At 45.6% G+C, this 22,685-nt stretch overlaps 1 protein-coding gene across 1 annotated transcript in view; it reads right to left on the reverse strand.

The window, feature by feature from the left end:
- The window catches only part of CACNA1I (calcium voltage-gated channel subunit alpha1 I), a 254,593-nt gene that overhangs the window by 38,441 nt on the left and 193,467 nt on the right, over positions 1 to 22,685 (reverse strand). Inside the window, exons 8-14 of the mRNA XM_090042988.1 lie at positions 18,500 to 18,806; positions 16,694 to 17,097; positions 6,369 to 6,520; positions 4,751 to 4,936; positions 3,955 to 4,072; positions 3,246 to 3,401; positions 2,747 to 2,837 (exon numbers count right to left, since the gene is read on the reverse strand). Coding sequence (XP_089899114.1) covers positions 2,747 to 2,837; positions 3,246 to 3,401; positions 3,955 to 4,072; positions 4,751 to 4,936; positions 6,369 to 6,520; positions 16,694 to 17,097; positions 18,500 to 18,806 — 1,414 coding nt within the window. The remainder of the gene's footprint in view (positions 1 to 2,746; positions 2,838 to 3,245; positions 3,402 to 3,954; positions 4,073 to 4,750; positions 4,937 to 6,368; positions 6,521 to 16,693; positions 17,098 to 18,499; positions 18,807 to 22,685) is intronic.

Here is a 22,685-nt window from a genome sequence, read left to right on the forward strand (position 1 = left end):
TGGCCTTCAGCACAGCACAAGCCACAGAACCTCACCTATAGATGCTCATAACTGATGTTTGAGGTATGGCTCATCTTTTTTAGATGTCACTTCATTTTTGTAGCTCCCGTCTGGATTCCTTCTAACTCACCACCATCCTTTTTTTTCAGCATGGACACGGGACTGGACACTGGACTTTTCCAGTAACAGTATCACTAATGCTGTACACAGAAGCAGTCCTACCTTCCTTCTCCTACTTGATATTCCCATGTTTGGGCTTCCAAAGATTGCATTTCCCTCCTCAGCAACAGAATTCCTTAATATGTTGCCAGGACTCTTATTTTTGCAGGTAACACTATAAACTGGTAACGAGTTCAAAACCACCAAAATACTAAATGACAAAGAGAAACTAAACAGGGATTTATTATTTACTCTCTCACACAATATAAGAACTAGAAGTCATAAAATAAAACTAGTTGGTAGTCTGTTTAAAACTAATAAGGGGAAGTTTTTTTCACATAGTGTCTAACTAGCTTATTGCCACAAGACGTTGTGAAAGCTGACAGTTTAGCTAGGTTCACAAAGGGACTGGACACATTCTTGGAGGAAAGGGGCATCAGTAACTATTGGGCTTGTGAGTTAGGGGTACAGCCTCTGAATCAGAACTTCCTAGGTTAAGTACAGACAGTCAAAAAGCCCGAGGCTGAATTGATTCAGTCTTTGCAGGTTACTCTAAGCTGCAGAGATTAAACCGAGAAGCGCTTGAACAGACATTGAACAGACATTTATTTTTGTTTCAGGGAATGCAGTCTGCAGTGGCTCAGGCCAGAAGCTGGGGGACACTAGACCATGTCTTCCAGCCTGCCAGCTGCTGCCAAAGAAAAGGGACTGAAGCTCTAAGGCTTCCCCCCCACACACACTGGAGCAGAGGGGGCATGGCCAGGCCCCAGCCTGGGGCTAGCATGCTGGAGGGTGGGAGTTAAAATCCCCTCCCTGGCCCACATGGGACCCTAGCCCGGGTCTGCCTGAGCAGGGGGCAGTGCCTGCCAGGCTGAGGAGGGGGTGGGCGGAGAAAAAGGTAGTGGCACTGAATTCATAAAAGCTTGAACAAGAATAGCTCTTTCTTTGAAGTGAGCATGTATTGAATACATCAATTTGATACATCAATCACACAATAAACAACAACCAAAAATCTTCACCTAAGCTAAGATGCAGCAAAGTAAGGCACAGTGAGAGCACATACAACTTAGTCTAACTTCAAATGGAATGCAGTAAACCAAAAAGACAAGAGAAAGCCTTGCATAAGTCTTATGTAATCTTGAGGGCAGAGTATCTCCTTGCAGCCAGGTACTCAAAAAATCCTTCTTGGGGAATCAGCAGGTAGTCTTAGGTACTGGAATGGAGATCCCACAGCCTCATCTCTACTTGGGTTTTTATAGGCGCACTTACACTCCCCCTTGGGTGCCTTGATATTAGTATGCTTAGTATGCTTGTCACCTGTAGCACCTTTGGCAGAACTCTCATGCATTCAGTGTCTTTTGCCTCTGCTTAGGCCATCCAGTTTCCCACATTTTACAGGTTCTGCTTTATAATGTAAAAGTAGGTCTCTGCTTTCTTTGGTCACACTGGCCCAAGCAGTCTGGGATCCTCTCCTGTTCCCTTAGCTCCATCTCTAGCACATGCATACGATTATTGTGCCAGGTCTTTGCCAACACCTCCCACCTCTCAGTCTGGTCCTGCAGGGCTTGGCCCTCTGCTCACAAGTGGCAGAGGATCAGTCCCTCTGGCCCTGGCTTCTTCTCCTCCCCATGGCCTGGGGGAGCTGAGGGGAATTATACCCTGTCCCCCTCCCCTTATCAACTGCAGTCTTCCAGAGGTGGGAAGGGGTAGAGTCTGCTGGTCTCCTGCCAGCCCCCTGCCAAGCAGATCCTAGATCGGGTCCCATGCTGGGGGGAGAGGCAATTTAAACCCCTCCCCCTTCCCCTCCACCTGATCCTGCCTACCCCCGCCCCTCCCCCCTTCACTCCAGCTGGGAAAAGTCTGGCAGGTGCTCCCCCCAACCACCCATAGACCCAGCTGGATTTCTCCCCACACACCACCTTGTCAGCCATCCCTCACTGCTCCAACTAGCAGACAGCACAGTTCAGCCTAGGGCTGCAAAGCATCTCGGGATGCTGGAGGACTGTGATTTAACTTGAACCAGGGAGGGGTCTGGGACAGAAATTTCATAAACTGGTTTGACTTAAATCAGTTAAGTCTGACACTACATTCAACCAGCTGTATCTTAAAACAGTTTCAGCCATTTTGAAACTGGTTTATGTGCACTGAACTTCTGTTCTGTTACAGGAGTAAACCATTTTCTGATCACTTCAACTGGTTTATGTGTAACTTCTGTCCCTAGCCCTAGACTGTAAATGTTGGAGGCAGCAAGTGGGAGAGGCACAGTAGAAAAAACCTTGGTCATACTCTGCTCACTCTCCCTTTCAGTATCCACTCTCTGCCACTGTGTGACAGAATACAGGGCAAGATGGACCTACAATTTGACCCAGTAAATGGCAGTTCTTATGTTCTTAATCAAACAAACAAGCAAGCAAACAAAGACTTATGTAACTGCATTGTCATGAAAATGCTTTAGCCAAGACCAGCATTACAGTTTTGCCTTAGGCAGAGAAGAGAGTTTTCAGGGCTGAGGAGGTTTCTGCATGTTCACATTTTTCACCCCGATGCTGGTGGAATTTGAACAAACCAGCCCAGAAGGTCCACTTACCAGAGCCATCCTGGACATCCTGGAACCTGTCAAGCTCCTCCACATTGGATGAGCTCTGCTCTTCATCTGAGTATGATCGGTTGGCATCACCCTGGAATGGAAAAATAAAAACAAAGATCTGGGATTCAGAGGCATCTGGAGGGCAAAGAATTCTGTTCATTCTGGTCAACCATTACCATGGGTGATAGGGCTGCCAGATCTCACCATGGTCAATGGCAGAACTCATATAGTTGCACTGTTGGCCCATGGAGAAGGAAGGAGTCATCCCCTCAGGGTAGTATGCAGAGTAGAAATTGTGAGCTCCCTCCTTCACTTAAGTGGGTTTGACACCCCCATGAAAGGGTTAAAATAGGTTTTTTAACCCACCCTGACCATGTGGAAGGAACCAACTTCAATGCAATACCTTGGGATCTCCTGCCATTCCTTTCATACCATTTCCCACATCTGGCTTTCGAATCTGCATCCTCCCTCCATGGAAGAAGTGGCAGTGGCAACTCACCTCAGCCTGGAAGCCCTCCACCAGGATAGCCACCAGAAGATTGAAAAGGACATAGTTGCCAAAGGTCATGAGGGCTACAAAGTAAAGGGATGCCCAAGGCGAGGTAGATGCCATCCCGTTATAGAGCACAACATTCCAGTCCTCCTGGGTTAGGATCTGCAACATAGAAGAGAAGGCACCTAAGCCCACCAGAGCAAAGCAAGAGTGAAGGGGATAAACATAAGTGGGCAGAGAGAGGAAAATTATCTGATCACTACATACCCCCATCTTCTTCCCTCATCCCAATGACTGCCAGGATCCCCACCAGCAGTGTGCGCTGTCCAGCTGTCATGCTGTCTTTGTGGCATTACCTCAGGTGACCCCAAGTGAACAGGGAGAGACGCACACAAACATAGCACGTGTGCTGAAGCATTAAATAGAGAAGTTGCTACAACACAGAATTGATCTTTGCAAGCTGTCCATCTCCCCATTCTCTCACTACTCCTTGAAGGCTGGAGACCCTCTGCCTGAGAGATGTCAGATTACCAGACGTGTCTGTCCCTCTTCTCTCAGCATTGCATACTGGAGTCTCAAATGTAGCTTTTTGTGTCATTGTGAGTAATGGCAGGATTCACTAGTACAAACCTCCTCCTACTTCTGTTCACTTTGACATTGCCTCTTTGATCCCATCATGGGTCTAGCCATCCCACAGCAGGCAGCATTGACTCACCTGGAACACAGTGACTATGGCCCAGAGCAGGGAGTCAAAATTCTTCCGGTCAGGGACTGTATCTCCAGTGTCCGTCTTGAGGCTGAATTTGCACCCAAAGATGTGCATTCCCAGGATGCTGTTGGGTGGGGCAAAAAAGATAGAGTCCAATTAAAGTATCTCTGCTACCAAAGTGAGTTTGTTAGAGTACTTCCCCTTCTGATCCAAATGACTGATCATTGTCACCAGAGTAAGAGATATAAGAATGCAAAGAGCCCATGGAGATGTGCCCAAGAGGGGGCAAATCTCTGAATGGTCTATATCTCTTCATGCAGTTTCCCCTCTCCCTGCACCGTCACCACTGTCACCGCAACCCTCCAGTTTCTGGTTAATCTACCTCTCTTGTTCCATTTCCCCCTCCCTTCAACCCCTTCCAGTTTTTCTGTATGGAGTACTTAGAGTTCAGGCAGCTCCTCCACATCACACCACACTTCTATAACAGTTAGTGAAGGGATCAAGCTATTTCCTACAGCAAATAAAGCGTGGCTAACAGCATTCACCCCTTCAATTAAACACTGAGATCAGGATACTGCTTCTCTACACACAGTCCCAGCCTACTATCTGTAAATATCTAAAGGCCAGATCCTCCATGGAGGAAAACTGTTCTCCAGCTGAGGAGTTGGCTCAGATTTAATAATAGCATTCCCTCTTGCCACCTTAATGATAGAAATGGGCAGGATGAATCAGACCCACATTGGTACCACACTTAACATATGGAATGCCTTCTCAAACTGCTATGAAGCCCCTAACTCCTCACCTGAATATGAAGATGAAAAGCATGAGAAGCATGCAGAAGGTGGCCACATTGTCCATGGTCTTCATCAGCACCACCAGCTGGCGCCGTAGGGCAGGCATGAAACGCACTAGCTTCAACACACGCAAAAGACGGAAAGTCCTTAGCACTGATAGGCCCCCATCTGACTGACCGATGATTTCCCAGATGCTGTGGCCCAGAGACAGTGAAGGAGATTTTAACCGGGGTGGTGGGGAGGTGGAGGAAAGGGAAAATAGAAAAACAAGATAGAGATAACTGAGAGACATAGCAACATTAATCTGAGTTATTACCACTTCCTGAGTGGACTGCATATTTGCATGAGAGAGAAAGAAAATATTTCTATGTTATTTGCATGTGTGTGTGTCTGGATCAGGGGTGTGTGTATACACTATATACTGCACATGTGTATGTTCTCATGCATGTGTGTATGTTTAATACTGCACTTCTCACAAAGGAAAATTAAACTGCTGTACAAGCTACTCAGGAATGAATAAATGCCGCATCACAAAGACGTGATGTGAAAGTTCCTTTATTAAAAAAAAAAGAAAAAAAAACCTTCTACAGCATCTTTTCTCTAAGCATGTCAAAATATTTTGTCAATTTACTAAGCCTCTCAAACTCATGAGAGAGTGGAGTATTACCATTTCCATTTTACCTAGGGGGAAACCAAGGGTCCAAAAAGTTATGTGGTTGGCCCAGGGTCACCCAGTGAGTCAATGACAGAGTGGGGAATAACATTCAGATCTTCTGTTTCTTTGTCTTGTGCAATAACAAGGCTTCTCCCCATATTTTAGCTCATGAAAAGTACTGGTGCTGCACGGTAACATTGTCTCAACACTGATCTGCCTTGTTGTATGTGTACCTATGGGTGGAAATAGACATTGCCCTTTGTCACTTTTGTGCCACCATAACAATTTTTATGGTGGCACAAAGGCCAAGCAAATAGATGTCCCTATCCCTTGTTGTGCCACAAATGCCCAAAATTTGTGGCTGTGGCAAAGGCGTTCTTAATTTGTGCAACTGTGTAGCGGTGGACATATGTTTGCTTTATGGTGGAAGAGCGTGGGCAGCTCTGGGCTCCCCATGATCTCCAGCCACCCTGGGGGCTTGCAGGGTTTGATCCTGCGCACCCTGGGGATTCCAATGCAGGATCAGGCCCCTCAAGCCCTGGGAGCACAGGCCCAGCTTTGACCCCAAAGAGACATGCCCCAGGCAATCTTGGGGCACTTCCCCATAAGCAGGGAAAGCTGAGGTTTCCCTACTTACAGAGATGCACCCTGGAGATTCCTGGGGGTGTCTCTATAAAGGGGAAAGTTGGGCAGGCACTCCAGGAGCTCGAGGGGCTCAGTCCTGCACAGGAATTCCTGAGACACACAGGACTGGGTCCCTCATACCCCAGGAAAACAAGTTGCCTGTTGTCCCGGAGCATCAGTGGTAGGGGAAGGGATGGGCGGGACAATGGGTGGCATGTGTTTCACCCACTGAAGTGGATCAGCTGTGCTGGGGGACATCCCAGCACAGCTAATCCATTTTATTTGGCAACATTTATTTCTAGCCTCAGTCTAATTCCAGCGTGGCTTCCCTGCTCTGACCTCCTCACCTGATGATGACAATGATGCTGTCAAAGATGTTGTAGGGGTTGCGGAGGTAATCGAAGAGCCCAAAGGCGGCGAGTTTCAGAATCATCTCCAGGGCAAACATGCTGGTGAACACAACATTGCTGATCTCCAAAATGTTTGTCAGCTCTTCTGGCTGCATTAAAAGGCAAAGCCAAGGAATCAGAATTGGCGGAGACCTGAAGCCATCGCATCAGAACCAATTAATACCATTCTCATGGGACAGATGGCTCCACATGGAGGGGTGTCATAGAGTGATATAAATATAGAGCTGGAAGGGACTTCATGAAGTCATCTAGTCCAGCCCCTTGCTCAAGGCAGGATCAACCCTGACTAAACCATCCCAACCTGCTCTTGAAGATTTCCAGGGATGGAAATTCCATAACTTCTCTAGGTACCTTTTCCAGTGCCTGACCACCCTCACAGTCAGAAAGTCCCATCTAATCTCCAACCTAAATTTACTCTGTTGCAGCTTGAGGCTATCCCTCATAGTCCTGTCCCCTACAGTCACAGAGAACAGCCCATCCCCATCCTCTCTATAATCACCCTTCAGGTCTTTGAGGATTGCTATCCAGTCCCCCCTCATTCTTCCCTTCTCCAAACTAAATAACCCAAGTACTTTCAGCCTTTCACAGATTTCTTAGATGTTTGGGTCAGAAGGGACCTTAGTACATCAACAAGTCCGACCCCCTGCCCTGGCAGGAACGAGCACTAGAGTCAGAGGACCCTAGCTAGGTGCTGGTCTAGTCTCCTCTTAAAGACCTCCAAGGTAGGGGAGAGCACCACCTCCCTTGGAAGCTCATTCCAGATTTTAGCAACCCTCACCATAAAGAAACTTTCCCTAATGTCTAATCTAAATCTGCTCCCTGTCAGTTTATGGCCATTGTTCTTAGTATTCCCAAGGGGTGCCCTGGTAAACAGAGTGTCCCTTATTTCTTGCTGCTCCTCCAATGAATTTGTAGACAGCTACTAGATCCCCTCTCAGCCTTCTTTTGTGGAGGCTGAAGAGATTCATGTCCTTCAATCTCTCCTTGTAGGCCTGTAGGCCCATAACCATATGAATTGCTCTCCTCTGAACCCTCTCAAGGTTATCCTCATCCCTCTTGAAGTGCAGTCCCCAGAACTGGACACAGTACTCCAGCTGCAGTCTTACCAATGCTGCAGAGGAGAAGTATCCCCTCCTTAGACCTGCTCATGATGCACCTTCTAACGCATGAAAGAGTGCAGTTGGCTTTACTTATCACTTCATCACATTGACAACTCATGTTCATATTGGAGTCAGCTATGACACCGAGATCCCTTTCTGCTGCTGTGCTGCTTAGAAAGTCATCTCACAGCCTGTAGGTGTGTTGATGATTCTTTCTCCATAGATGTAGCACTTTGCACTTATCCTTGCTAAACTGCATCTTATTCTGTTCTGCCCACACTGTCCAAATGCACCTGAATCCACTCCCTGACCTCCATCGTGTTGTTTACTTTGCCCCATAATTTGGTGTCATCCGCAAATTTGGACAAAGTGCTTTCTATGCCCTCATCCACATCACTGATGAAGTTATTGAACAGCACTGGTCCAAGGACCGAACCCTAGGGAAGTCCACTGCCCACATTTTTCCAGGTCAAAAATGACCCATCCACCACCACCCTCTGTGCATGCCTCATAAGCCAATTCACCACCCACCTGACCATGTAGTAATCTATGCCACAATCACCTAATTTGCTTATATGAATGGGATGCGACACTGTACCAAAGGCCTTTTTAAAATCCAAGTAGATGACATCTACCTCAGCTCCTGCATCTAAGCATTTTGTGACCTGGTCATACAAAGAAACAAGGTTAGTCAGGCAGGATCTACCCACTATGAAGCCATGCTGGTTGCCCTTCCTCATTATTTTTCCTACTGGACTCCCACAGATGTGATCCTTAATACTTTTTTCAAAGGTCTTCCCAAGGATAGAGGTAAGGTTAACTAGCCTATAGTTACCCCAATCATCCTTTCTCCCCTTCTTGAAAATAGGTGCCACATTGGCCCTTTTCCAGTCCTCTGGGATCCATCCTGAGCGCCATGAGTGCTCAAACAACCTTGCCAGTGGTTCTGCAATGACAATGGTCAATTCCTTCAGCACCCTTGGATGAAGATAGTCTATGCCTGCTGACTTAAACACATCCAGCCCCTCCAAATGCTTCCTCACTAGGTCAGTGCTAACTGCTGGTGGGCCGGAGTCTCTCTTGTGCCTGTCTATAGCCCCTTTGGAAGATGTATCTTTATCTGTGTTTAGGAATACAGATGCAAAGAACTTGTTTAAGAGCTCAGCTTTGTCTCTCCTATTTGTTACCACTTGCCCTAGTCTGTCCTGTAGGGGTCCTATGTTGCCATGCGCCTTCTTTTTAATTCCTATGTACCTAAAGAAGGACTTTTTGTTGTCCTTAATTTTTGTAGCCAGCCTGAGTTCCATTTCTGCTTTAGCCTTCCCAACTGATTCCCTGCAAGTGCAAGCCAAGCAGGTATATTCCTCCATGGTGGCTACCCCCGGCTTCCACAGTTTGGATGCCTCTCTTTTTCTCCCTAGGCTCTCTTGGATTTCCCTGTTTAGCCAAGAGGGTTGCTTAGCTCTTTTGCCTTTAATCATAAGCCATTCTTCCCAGGGCTCTAATAATTTTTGTTGCTCTGTGCTGGACACTTTCCAATCTGTTGGGATCCTCCCTGAAGCATGGGACCCAAAACTCGACACAGACACACAGGAACTGTGACGGATCAAAATGCTGATCAGGGAGGGTATTGATGATGCCCTTTTCATGCTCTTTTTCCTCTTTGAGTTTACAAAGATTTTATCCACAGCAAATTCATCTACACTTAGCTCAGTGATCTGACCCCCTGGCTATTCTGGGATGTGTCTCCTAGACCCTCTCTTGGTGGAGCTGTTCCACTTTGTATAAATAGACATTTGTTAGAGCAAATGAGTGCCTAGATACCTTGCTATTGGCTAATCTAGGGCCAGACTGTCCCACAACACTTTACAAGGTCTTGGATTATCTCCAATGACTAATGTTTGTTTGTTTGTTTGTTTTAATCCTGTACAATTTCATGGAACAGGAAAACTTTTCCATCCAGTTCTCCCTCCTGGCCCTTGGTTTTCTGCCTGCTCTCCTTTTTGTTTCTCCTCTTTTCTTCCTTTCCTTATTTTTTTCTCTTTCTCCACCATGCTCCACTTCCTCCTCCCTTCTTCTGCAGGCATTTGTTTGCTGGGCCTGTTCTTGCAACCTCCCTCTTTGCAGTGGTCTAAATAATTACCCAGGAGACCATCCTAGTGCATGAATAACACATCAGCAATGAGGGGTAGCCTGTTAATGTCTAACAAGGGACAGAAAGAGAAGAATGGGTGAGGAATGGAGGAAAAAGGACAGCAAGGAAAAAAGAGAAAACTGGTGAGAGTAAGACACAAGGGGAAAATTCCCTTGAAACTGAGTGGGGTAAATGTGTCGCTAAGATAAAAACAACACTCTATCTAGGACATCTGAGCCTAGTGAATCTGTGACTGATGTAATACAGTTTCTTCTAGCACTGGGCTGTGGTGTGTGCATGTGTGGTGCACATGAGTAGACACAGAGAGTTTTAATGACTCCATCAGCTGAACAAGCCTGAACAAAATTAAATTACTCCTCCTTTTGTTTTCAGCATTAATGGATGTTTCTTTGCCATGTTCAGTTCTTGGATGCCCCTCCAAAAAAATTGGGAAAGGAGCCAGCTGCTTGATGGGGAATGATGATGTAGCACTTCATAGGTGGATGGGGGCTGTGCTGACATTACTGCTGATGGATGCCAGGTTCTTATCATCCTCTCTGAAAAATGGAGGAGAAGGACTAACCTACCTGAATGAGAGAACAGTGACCTCCCCTCCCCACCCTATAGCTGAGTTATAACTTAACCCATGTAGTCAGACATTTAGAGAAACATAAATGCTGTCAAAGTAAATGCAACACTCAAATTTGTCATGTGTGAGTTGAGCAGATGCGATCCACTCACATGAGGGTTACATGTTTGGGGTCTATTTTTCTGTATTATACCCCAGTTTCTCTCTGCTCTAAAGGAGAAACCACAGATGGAACTGACTGAATGAGTCCACACCACAGTTTACCCACCAGGGAGCAGTGACATTCACACTGTCTGGTATTTCTATAGGCACACATACACTGGGTAAGACCTGGTGGACTCACATACGTCACACGGTCAGCTTGCTACCCACTTTCTTCAGGTAGGTCTGAGTTATGATACATAAATACCAGGTCGCATTTTTGACATCAGACACAACAGGAAAGAGGGACACTGCTGGAGCCCCCTGGTGGTGACAACTGGGGGAAGGATATTGTCCTGATAAGCCCATCAGCAATAGAGAAGGGGACTCCATCCTGGCCTGAGCAATCTTTTCCAGGGAAGCTATCACTGCCCCATGGTGCACGGTGGGGACATGAGCCATTAACTTACTTTTCTTTTAGAACGTGTCAAGGTTTGGTTACTGTCCTTTGAAAAGGGGAAAGGTATGTTCCCAGAGGCTGTGCTACCACTTTGTTACAGGAAGCACAGGAGCAGGGGCAGAGCCTGGGGTTCAAGTTAAAGCTCCTAGCCTTCTCCTGGCGATCAAACCCAGCCCTGTACCATTCCAGGGGGCAAAAGGAATCTAGGCATAGCTGTTTCTATTCCAAAACCAGAACAACTGGGTTAGTATCTGCTCCCCAGATCTTTGGCTATCCATGCCTTTTTCTAACTGGGCTTTCATCCAGCTTCTGAAGCAACCCCATCTTTACCCTGAAAAACACTTTCTCAGCACCTGCTACCTTTATCCCTCCTTCCTTGGGATCAAGAATTTGGCTGTGATTTCCTTGAGGCTGGAGGGAGCAGGCAAAACTGCCTAACCCTGCTGCAGAGTTTTATTAAAACTGCCAGTTTCTCTAAAATCAAAATAAAAGGGGAGAAGGCTCAATTTCCATCCATAATTACATTTGAATAACAAAACGGGTCCTCAAAAGGGGTGGGGGAAAGAGAGAGAGAGCGCATGCAGGGAGGAGAGAGATGAAGATAACCACACAGAGAGCCAAGCAGTAATGACATGAGATGGGAACGAGAGACCCATATGCTAAACAGAGACACTAATTTCAGCCTGAATCAAATGATTTTGTCAGTGAGAATGAAAAATGCAAAAAGACAACAGGGATGAAGGTGGATTATCCTTCTCACCGTCGTCCGAACCTTCATTCTCTCTCTGTCGTAGAGTGCAATTGATGTTCTAAAAGTCATGCTTGCATCTCTCTTACGGAAAAGGTCACCTGTTCTCCTTGTCTCTTCTTCCCTCCCTGACATCTGTTTCTCTAGTCAAGCCTGCACCTGTTAATCTTTTTCTAATGGGCCATCAATCACCCCTGCAAAGCATTCTTCCCAAAGAGAGTGAGGGGCAGGAAGGAATAGGCAGGAAAGATACAGACAGACAGAGATAAGGACAGAAAAAGGAAAAGGTGGGGGTACCCAACATAAGCTTAACATTATGTGGAGAAAGGAAGGATGAGGGAGGAAACAGAGAGGAAAGGGAAGCAAAAAAAGAAGAGTTAAGTGATGCAGATAAAAAGAGATGCAGAGAAAGAATGAAAACATGGGAAAAAAAGGAAAGAAAAGAAGAAGGGAGAGGAACCAGCTGGATTCATGAGACCTGAGGCAACACACTCATAGAGCAAAGGCAGACCCTACATTGCAGCCATTTGTGAAGAGACAGATAATTAGCTAGAGTGAAAAGAACGATTAGCTTTGAGCCCGAGGTGTTGTTGGCAGGGCTGGGAGCCCCAAGGGGGCCGTAACCTCCCAGGAATTCTGTGACATCTGGGACTAGCTATACGATCATGCGCTTTCAGCTTAATTATGAATGACAGCTGACACAGCGGAGGGCTGGGTCACTGTGTGTGTGTGTAGTGGGGGTGGGAAACAGTTTCTCCCTGGCACAGGGAATGTAGTCTTAATGGAGGAGGGAGACTAAAAACAAGCGTTCCCTTCTGAAAAGCTATAGCCAACTTGTTAACTTAGAGCTGTGGTACACTGCTAGAGATCAAACAAGTGGCTGCCTGACATTTGTTTCCAGAACCTTTTCAGGGGTTTAGCAAAAAATGGCAGGGTTCATCCTCCTTCCTTTCTTCTGTGACCTCCTGGCCTTCTCCAAAAGCAGAAGGACTGAAATGGCCATTGGGAAAGTCCTGCACTCACAACAGCTCCTGCCCATCCGGAAGCTGGGAGCCCCAGCAGTCTCATCAGAACAAAGGCCTGCTTATCTTGGTGATTTCTGGCCCTGGAGAATGCACTTATATCTCAGAATAGGGTGGGGGATGACTTAAATTGGGCCTCTCCAAAATGCAGTCATGAGGTCAGTGGGGCAGCTGGAGCAGAGCGGCAGAAGGTTGCTTGGGGCCAATTTTAATTTGATCTCACCTGGTTTGCCAAGTCTGAATCTGGATCTTTGCAAATGCAAGAAACAATGATCCAGATTCCCTTGACAGTGAGCCCTTCCCCTTCTACACTAATCAGATGCCATGTGCAGAGGCATAACAGCCAGGGTCTAATACCCTGGGTGGCATCAGCAGCAGGGCCAGGCTGGCTGGAGCAGCTGGGCTTCCTGCAGTGGCCGTGGCACTTGGATGGGTAGTGATATCAGCTGCCATCCTTGTGCCCCCTCTGTGTAGGCATTCAGGGCTGGTGCCCCTGTAGCCCATTGCTCATTATACTACTGGCCATGTGAGAAAGCAAATGCAACTTCCCTATGAAGACTAGCCAATTTCATCCAAAGTTCCTGCCCCAGTGACAAGGTGACAGATCTGGGGTGAAGAAGAGAAGGTCTTAACCACCAATCCTCATTGCCTTATTTTAACACAGACATTTTTAACCCAGGCCATTGATGGCACTGGATTTGTGACCCAGATATCTTGTTTCAGGCAGACTCAAACCCTCAGACTGACCACGACCTCTCTATTTGATAACAGGCAAATTTGAATGATGTCCAGTGATAGCAGATAAGACTAAGGCAAATAATTCTTTATCTAACAGTCCCAGGGTTCACAGAATCAAGGTACATCTGGCCAGTACATGAGCACGACTGAGGTTTTCTCTTGAATGTCAGATGTCAGCAGCCTGGGCATTGGAGGGTGAGGCCCCGCCTATGTCCACCAGTGGGGTGGGCGAGACAGACTAGTGGTATGCCCTCTGTTCATAGTGGCCGTAGGTTCCCCTCTCAGGAAATCCCTCTTTTTGTATTCTTTTCCCCCCTCTAATGACTCTTCACCTCTGGGCACTGCTGATCCGTCTTCCTGTGGTCGTCATACTGTCCACATTCTGTCCTGTCATTATATTCCTTTGTTTTACAAACCCATCATATGCACACATTCTAATTTGGTTTTTTGCTGGTTTCTCCTAATTTGGTCTGTTCTGCAAAGCCAAAAATCCCAGGGCCTTGCAGTTGGGCACTATGACCTAATGCCATCTTATCTCATGTTATGGAACAGTGTGGTACATGTCTTCAATTTCCCAGCCTGTGTATTTGCTTGCTGGTTGCCTGTGTCAGACACAGCGGGCCTTGAAGGAAACGGTCACAAACAGACTTTTAGCAACCAATTAACCCTTGGCATTACCCTGGATCATTGTTTTAATAAATCTACTTTATCTATAAGCCAATTCCCAAAAGCACACCATTTTCTAGCCATCAACCATCTATCTTGTCCATTTAGTCCAGTGTCCAGCCTCTGATAGTGACCAGCATCAGATGCAACAGAGGGAGGGAGGTAGAAGAAACTCTGCAGCAGACAGGTATCAAGTAGACTGTCTGTAGGAGGAAGTTTCTTCTACCAAGTCTAAATTGGCAGCTCTGGTGAAACTGAACTGGGGCAACTCTTTGGGCCAGATGGCTCAGGCAGATCTTTGACTCTCACTGCCCAGGGTAGCATAGAACCAGCCACACAAATCAGTTCTCTGATATCTGTACCTTGTAAATACAATACAGAGACACGACTGATAGAGAAATTTTCCTAATCTCTTCATATTTCTCCATTACAACAACACAACTTGACAGTAACTGTAAAATTGCAAACTAGAGATGGAAAACGCACACATGGTGATATTTAGTCCAAATCCCTGTCTCAGAACCCAGGCAGAACTGCATGTTGCTTTGTCCACATCCAGTTTTAAATGACCTAAACGAAGGGGTTTGTCCTGTTACCCTAGGGAGATGTCTCCACAGCTTAATACATCTCATACTCCTGGACTGGATGTCTACTGAATGTCTCTGACAAGCAGCAAACAGTAAAAAAGGGAAACAGCAACTACACAACATGAACCAGTGGAGCTAGTAAATGATGATACAGATGAAAACTACAGGGGGAAAGTGCAGGAAGGTGATTTTCTCTTGGACTTCTTCCAGTGCTGTGCTGTACATTTTAATGAAGAACAGCAGAATGGACTACTGCCATATATAGACTGCACACTTGCTATGCCTGGCAGTGATGTCCTCATACGGGCTGTCTCCTGAACTGGAAGTGGGGTAACTGCTTCTGTATGGCACTGTGGGTAGGCTAATTATCACTGTCAAGTGAAAGTATCAATTAGCCCACCTCCATTTTTGCTAGTCCACCCACAGCACCACAAGGACACACGTATATTGCTCTCAGTTCAGGAGGCAGCCCACCTGGAGTGATATGCCCCGTTTGACAGCACCACAGCTAAGTACAGTCATTACCATAAACATGTGATTTCCTGATTGTCCACACTGTATCTTATAGGTAGGTATTATTAAGTGCAAACAGATTCAAAGGATGGGGAAAAACTGGTCCGCAGTAGGACAAGGCCCATGGCAATCTACAGCTATGCCTTTCTGCTTGTGCCATGAAATAGCCCCATATGAAATGTTAATGGAGAGGGTATTATAAGGCATGCTACAAGGTACTTAATCTGTCCTGTGCCTCAGGACCCTACAATAAAATAGGATGATAATCCTTTCTTTGCCTCACATGGGTGTTATCAGGATAAAATACTTTAATGACACTAAGGTGCTTGGAGATTACAGTGATGAGGGTCATAGTTGTGCTTAGACAAATGTGTTTGCTTTACATGTCTCCATCCACCTGTCACTTGAGGCCATCATAGCAAGGAGGGGCTTGTGTGGTCTCAACCCCTCAAAGAGAATGGAGGAAAGAGAGTAATTTCTGGCTGCAGCAATCAAAGGACTCACCTGTTTTCCTCAGTCGTTGTATACAGCCAGGCTGTGCTCATGCATCTCTTAATTAAGCTAGAAAGACTAGCAAGCTGATGGATTTGAATTGAGATGCTGGTAAAGTGCCTGTGACATCCCCAGAGGGTACATTAAATTAACCAAATAGACTAAGGATTCAGTCAGCTAATGAAGAGAGAAATGAGGGAGAGAGGTGGGGGAAATGGAGGAGACAAGGGAAAAGAGAGAGAGAGAGCAGAGGGATAGAGGAGACAGAGAGAGAAAGAAAAGTGGAGGATGAAAGAGAGAAAAAAAGCAACAGAAGGAGATGAAAGGAAATTAGATGGAGGCAGACACATGACTAAGTGCAAAAGCAGGGGATAAAAAGGCCCTTGTGGATGCATCTCAAAGTCATGTTGGAATCTTCTGCACTACAACCTGTGTGCACTTTGCTCTGTCTACCTCTACAAGGTTGTAAGTTCCTGTGAAAGGGCCCAGGACTCCTTAAGAGGCTCATACACCAACAAGCTTGCTGTTGATGCTCTATAAACAATAACAAATTGAGGAAGAGAAGAGCCAGAGCGTCTAAGTGGACTTGGGTACCTCAGTGTGAGTCTACTGCATCCTTTTCAAAACCCTGGAAATCCATTAATGCATCTGATTTTGTAACTTACAGCAATCTGACCCTTAAGACTGAAACACAAAAAAGCACTGAGGAGGAAAAGGATCCACCTACTTTTTGCATTAACTGTTTTTCAGAGACTTGAAAAAGGTGGGGTAGAATTGCACATAAGTGCCAAAGTCCACTTCAGCATCTAATAGGTGGAACAGAATCTGGACCTTCGTGACAAGAGGAAGCAAATGCCCCTGCCTCAAAGAGGCTCTCGTCAGGACATAACAAGATTGTTCAATTTTGGATGCTGCCCAAGGGGACCCTCTCATACATGAATCCAGACCATGTAATTCCACTGTGTGTGACCTACCTGACACATGGTGCTACCGTCTACCCATTCTTATTGTCCATTCCCACCCCCAGCTGGCACACTGAATTCAGATTTCCAGTTCTCCCCAGGGCTGTTACCTGTTCATGGTGCTCAATGCCCATGCTGATGGTGTTCACCAGGATCGCTATCATGATCCCACGGTTGAAATACTTGCTCTCCACAATCCCTCTCAGTTTGACTCTCACTTCCTGCCACATGTCACTACACAGCCTCATCTGTTTGCCCTCTTCCCCCTCCTCTTCCTCTTTCTCCAGCTCAGCAACACCATTGCTTTCCCTGCTTCCTTCTCCCTCCTCTTCACCGGCCTCTCCATCCTCCTGGTCTGAGTCAGCACTGTCAAGGATGGAGAGCCTCCGGGCTGCTTCACGCTGTACTCTGTGGCATCTCGGGCAGTTGCTGGGGTCAGAAGTCAGTGTCACGGCAATGGGCTGGACAAGGGCCTGAGGAGTGTAGTCAAGAGAGTTGTGTTTCTGACAATGTCCTAGGAAAAGAAAGGATTAAATGTAAAGAAGCAGGGTCAAATGTCCAAATGAGGCTTCAAATCAAGGTACCAGCTTTACATCTGGGACTTTAAATAGGTGCCTAAGATAGCTATGATTTTTAACATTGAGGGAGAATGGAACAGTCCATCAAGGGAAGTGGTAAATTCATCATCATTTGAGGTCTTTATATTGAGATTGGATGCCTTTGTAAAATATATGCTGTACTTCAGCTAAAAGTGATTAGGCTCAATGGTCTTCACTTACATAGTAAGGAAGAATTATTTCTTCCAGTGCAGGCATCACAGGGTGAAATTTGGCAGCCTGTGCTACTCAGAAGGTCAGACAAAATGATCACAGCAGTCCCTTCTGGCCTTAAAATCTTTGAGTGCTCATTGAGAACCCAAATGCTGAACTGTGCTCTCTCATTTAGATACCTGAGTTTTGAAAGTATCTTAAAGAGCCAGAAAAGAGACTGAAAATAACATAGTCTTACCTACCACCCTCTATCAAATCAGATTTGTTGGCTTTCATGACAAAACCTGGTTTTTATATCTTTTTCCTCCTGTTAGCCCTGGAGTGCCAGCACACCAAAGGGAGAGTGAGCTGGCGTCTAACCTAGCTTTGGCATCAAAGTGCCAGTTGCTGGATCTTTGTTAGTGAGTAAGATGTGCAAAAGCAAAAGGCTGAGTTTGCAAGGCTGACAGTTAGAAAATCTATCCTTTCACTTATAAATTGGCCACATGTAATCTGGAAGCCAATGAGAAGCAATTAGCACACACAACCCCACTGAGCCATTTGTACAGTCACTTTCGAGGCCAGAACCTCAACTGAAATTATAGAATTGTACCTCATGTCTGATCGCACACATGAAAAAAACTTGCTTTCTCACCTTTTAAAAATTAAGCAAGTTCCCCACCCCTCAAAGTTATGCTAATACATCTCAAAACTGTGTTCTTCAGCACCTCTTTCCTACTGAAACCACCCTCAGTAAATTGCCAAACCTTCTCAACCCTGATCCACTGTACCCACTTTGAGCTTTATCCTGAGGTCCTACAAGATCTCCTCATACACTTCAACCCTCTCCCCACACTTTCTGCTAATGCCCCTTCGCCCTAGAGTACGAAATACTCAGATGTACCAGAGCCCTCCACATGCCTCTGTTGATACCTTTAAGTCCTGTTAAGCAACAGCCCTTGAAACTTTAGACCTGGGCTTCCCTTATAGCTTGTCCAACGAAGGAAATTCCTCTTGGTGACACCTACTGCTGTTTCTCCTTGGGATCCTGGTGACAATATTAACTCTGAACTTTGTGTTCTAGGAACACATGCCCTTTGACAGCTTGGTACATGACAAAGCTCCTAGCTGCTGTCATATTTCCAGCTTTCCCCACAGAATTCTTACTGTAGCATCTCTGTCCTTTCCCATTCATGTCTGGCTTCATGTTGCCCGGCTCCATCCGGCCCTGGCGTCGGTTCTGCAGGTTGTTGTAGAGGCTGAGTGTGCGGCGTTTGGCTTTGCGCACAATGTGGCAGATGTACTGGAAGATTTCCTCATAGCAGTCACCTGGCTCCATGTAGCTGGCCACAGTGCTGGAGGACAGATACCGTGCTCGCTGCTCCTGCATGAGCTGGTGTTCCCGCTGCTTGGTCTCAGAGAACTGTGTGGCTATGACCACGAGGCATAGGTTGATCATGAAAAAGGAGCCAACCTAGGACCAGAGAAGGAGGAGTAGGAACAACAATGGCAGGAAGTAGGGAAAAAAGAGATGAAAAGGAAAGTGGAAAAGGAAAATAAAACAGGAGGAAGACAGAAGAAAGGAAAAAGAGAACTGAGATTCTGTCCAAATAGGTGGGGCTGCAGTTCTCATGGAAAACCATACCTAGATGCCTCAGAACAACTCACTTGATGTGATTTTTACCACCTGGGCTAGTATCAAGGCACTAAACTGAGACGAACTTCCTCCCTTCCCCTTTTTAAATATTCTTTCAGACTTTCATTACCCATCCTCTAGAACAGTGGTTTTCAACTTTTTTTCATTTGTGGATCCCTAAAAAATTTCAAATGGAGATGCAGACCCTTTTGGAAATTTTGAATGGAGGTATGGACCCCTTTGAATTGTAAGTGTGGGTATTCACATACTTTTAATTGCTCATAGTCATCTTTTGCAAACCCCTTAGACATAGTCTGCAGACCCCCAGGGGTCCACAGACCACAGACTGAAAACCGCTGCTCTCGAAAGCAAAAAGGGCACCTGCTCTACTTCATTCCATGACTTGTCTCCTCTAAGCTCTCGGTGCCTTGGTTTGCCCATCCATAAAATGGAGACAACAATGCTTAATCCTCAAAGATCTTTGGAGAAAAATCACTATAGTGCTGCTAAGTATTATTAAATGTGTGGAATCTGCATTAGAAGATCAACAGGGTTGGGGCAGGGATTCAACAGGAATGTAAGCCTGGTCCACATGAGGGATTTTTAAGTCCATTTATAACTTTTTTTGGAAAGTTGTTACAACATGGATGGCAATTGCTCTCAATGGAGCTGTAAACTGCAGAATAAGAGTGATAAAAAGGACAGCTTTCTTTCTGAATGGTGACAGGATTTCCATGCTTTTCTGGAGTGGAGTTTAGGTGCTACCTGTGGAGACAACAGAAGTAGGTTCTGATGGACCCTAAAAAGGACTGTGGAGACGAGGAGTCCCAAAGAAACAAAGAAGAAATGGAACTGGGTGCCTTTGCCCTCTGGGCCGTGTGTGGGGGCAACTTTCTTAGAGCAGGGGAAAAACTTGGACTGGATTACTATTTAGAAAGTAGGAGCAGTGCAGTTTCCATAATTGGATTTAGGACCACTAACAAAAAAACTAAATCAGCTTTAGCCTTTCCTTCTTGAGATGCGAGCTCTCATCCTGTGGCTGCTTCCTCATCCTGTATCTCAGCTCATCTTGCTAAGCTGTAAAAATGCAACCCTTTATGAGAGAGAGGTGCAAAGAGCAGGCAAAGGAGAAAGCTCCTGTGTCAACTCCACCACCTCCCTGTACCAGAAAAGGAAGACATGGAGACAGATTTTCAGGAAGGTCCAAGTGCAACTTTGCCTACTAAAATAGCTGGTATCCCTCATGTCCATCCCACGTGCCTCTTCACCCCTCCCACCTACTCTCTCTCTCACACATATACACACAGGTGCCTAGTGGCTTCATCATGAGATTCAGTACAGTGGCTTTTAATATTTCAAAGGGGGGGATGTATGTGCTAGTATTTAAATAAGCCTTTGAAAAATAAAGCTGCTCCCTGCCAGATTCAGTGTTAGGACAATATGCAGCTTCAAAATAAAGAGCTTTTTGTTTTCCCCTAGTGCCCTTCAAAGCTGTTCTAAATCTGTTCATCTTAATTTATATAGTCCTTCTCTCCCTCATGCCAGCCCATCTGCCCTTCAGGTTCTTTATGTGGCCTTTCACGGGGGAAAGAAAAAGAAAGAAAGAAAAAAGAAAACGGTTATGTCGTTTAGAGCCCTTTGCTTCTTACCCCCCAAAAATTCTGCGTAGTCCATGTCTTCGTCATGTTTTCAGTAATGACTCCAAGCCTCTTGCAGATGTGTTCCTCTCTGACACACAAACACACACACACCCTTACATTTTTCCATCCTCATTGTCTCCCCCCTTTCACACTGAATGTACCAAAGTGGAAGTTTGGGAGCTGGGAATATTTTTTTAGTGGCATTTCAATGACACCCATTCCTGTGGTGTCAAAGCATCCCACAGACTTAAACTGATAAAAACGTACAATATTCCTGGGTCAGGAGGGAGGCATTGTCTCCATTTTGCAGAGGGAGGAACTTACAGACAAAGAAGTAAAATGAGACTCATGAGTATAACTGATATTTTCTGCTCCTTAATCCTGTCCCTCAAGTCAACCCATTCTTCATGATCTCATCCAAGACTGTGAGAAAAAGGAAGAAGAAGAAGGACTAGATATGGCTACCAGATCACCTGTTCAGGAACCATTCAGTGAAAGTCATTAAATGCAAACAATATACTTGTTGAATTCTTAAGAGAACTGGCAGATCCACCTTCACATCGTCCTTCAGGCTTTGGGCTTGGAAGCCGATACTCATTCTTTACTGAGCGTGAATGGTGCACTGGTCTATCCCTTTTATGGACATTGTGGGGCTGAAGCCAGACATTGCTGTGCCCCTTTAAGAACAGGTAGTTCCAAGAAGAATTACCAAACTAAGATGGGAATGGGTCCTCTGTCTGCTAACGATTAACAAGGAGAGATCTTAAGTAGGAGACTTGAGAACTTTCAGTCTACAGTATGGCTGGGGAAGCCAGTCTGGATTAAAACACAGCTCCAGGAAAGGAAGTTATAGAGACTTTAATTAAGAGGTTGAACCCAAGGATCCAAGCTTGGAAGAGAACTTCAGGGAAAGACCCAAAGGCTGCTGCAGGACTAGTAGAACAACACTGATTGGAAGGAACCAAAAGATGGTCATGGTCTGAAGCCCCAGAAAGGAATGGTTTGAACTTGAAAAGGTCAGAACTGTATTTGGTGAGGTCTCAATAAAGCAGACCCCAAAAGAGTGGTGTGTTGGGACTGCTTCCTGTAAATAAGTATTTGGCATTAAATAAGCTATGGGATTGAGTGCATCTGTGGTGTAATTTCACAGAAGGCAAAGGAGTTAACCTAGAAATAATTCGACCTATGGTCTGTGCTTGGAGCAGTTTACAGTCTAACTCATGGTTCATCTCTTGCAATGGCTGACAGAAATAACATTAAGCATCATCTGCAAATGAACAGGGTGTGTCTAGAAATGTCACCGACACTCAGCTGTAAAATCTCAAGATGAGTGTTTAATTGAGGGTTTTCAGATGACTGTGAAAATTCAGAGATAACACTGAAATCAGAAGTTGATCTTGTCAGTTGATGTGAGTTGATCTTGAATTAAGAAGATGCTCCACCTGACTGAATGTTCACCTTTAGTATCCAATATGCAATTTGGGACTACTCGAATTTAAGGGGAAGAAGCTTGCCCCTTCTTACACATGCATATTTAAAAGGCTAAATGCTGCCTTCATGAAGGTACCGTGCAATCCCTGCCAACTTCTGTGTATAACAGCGTGACATTAAATTCTGTCCCTACTTATATTGTACAAGCTGGGATACCCCAATGATATTGCTTAAGTGAAAATGCAGGTCGGTCCAGTCAAATATGTCTACTCCAGGAGGTGAGGGGAGAGAGGTGAATGAATAAATTGGAAGTAATGAAAGCATCTACTAAGTGCATCAAAAGCACTGGCTAATTGGTTTGCTTTTGGGGCTGAACATCTGTGGGCTAGGTCTTGTACCAGTTTCAGATAAAACAACTCTAATTGCAATAATAGTGGACTTCCACCAATAGGGACTGAGGCTGAAGCAGAGTGCTTTTCATGAGAAGTGGGGGAGGCTGCTTCACCATGTAAAGGAATCTTGCCTCTATAATTTAAAAAAAAGCTTGTAAGTTTGATGAGACTGATAGATCACATCTCAGCCTTTTGTTTCTGTCAACTAAAATCGAGCTAAGGCAAAAGAACCCATTCAGGTGTCAGCCACAATG

Source organism: Crocodylus siamensis, chromosome 4 (assembly GCF_052110815.1).
Source record: "Crocodylus siamensis isolate JL-2025a chromosome 4, ASM5211081v1, whole genome shotgun sequence".
NCBI classification, from domain to species: domain Eukaryota; kingdom Metazoa; phylum Chordata; order Crocodylia; family Crocodylidae; genus Crocodylus; species Crocodylus siamensis.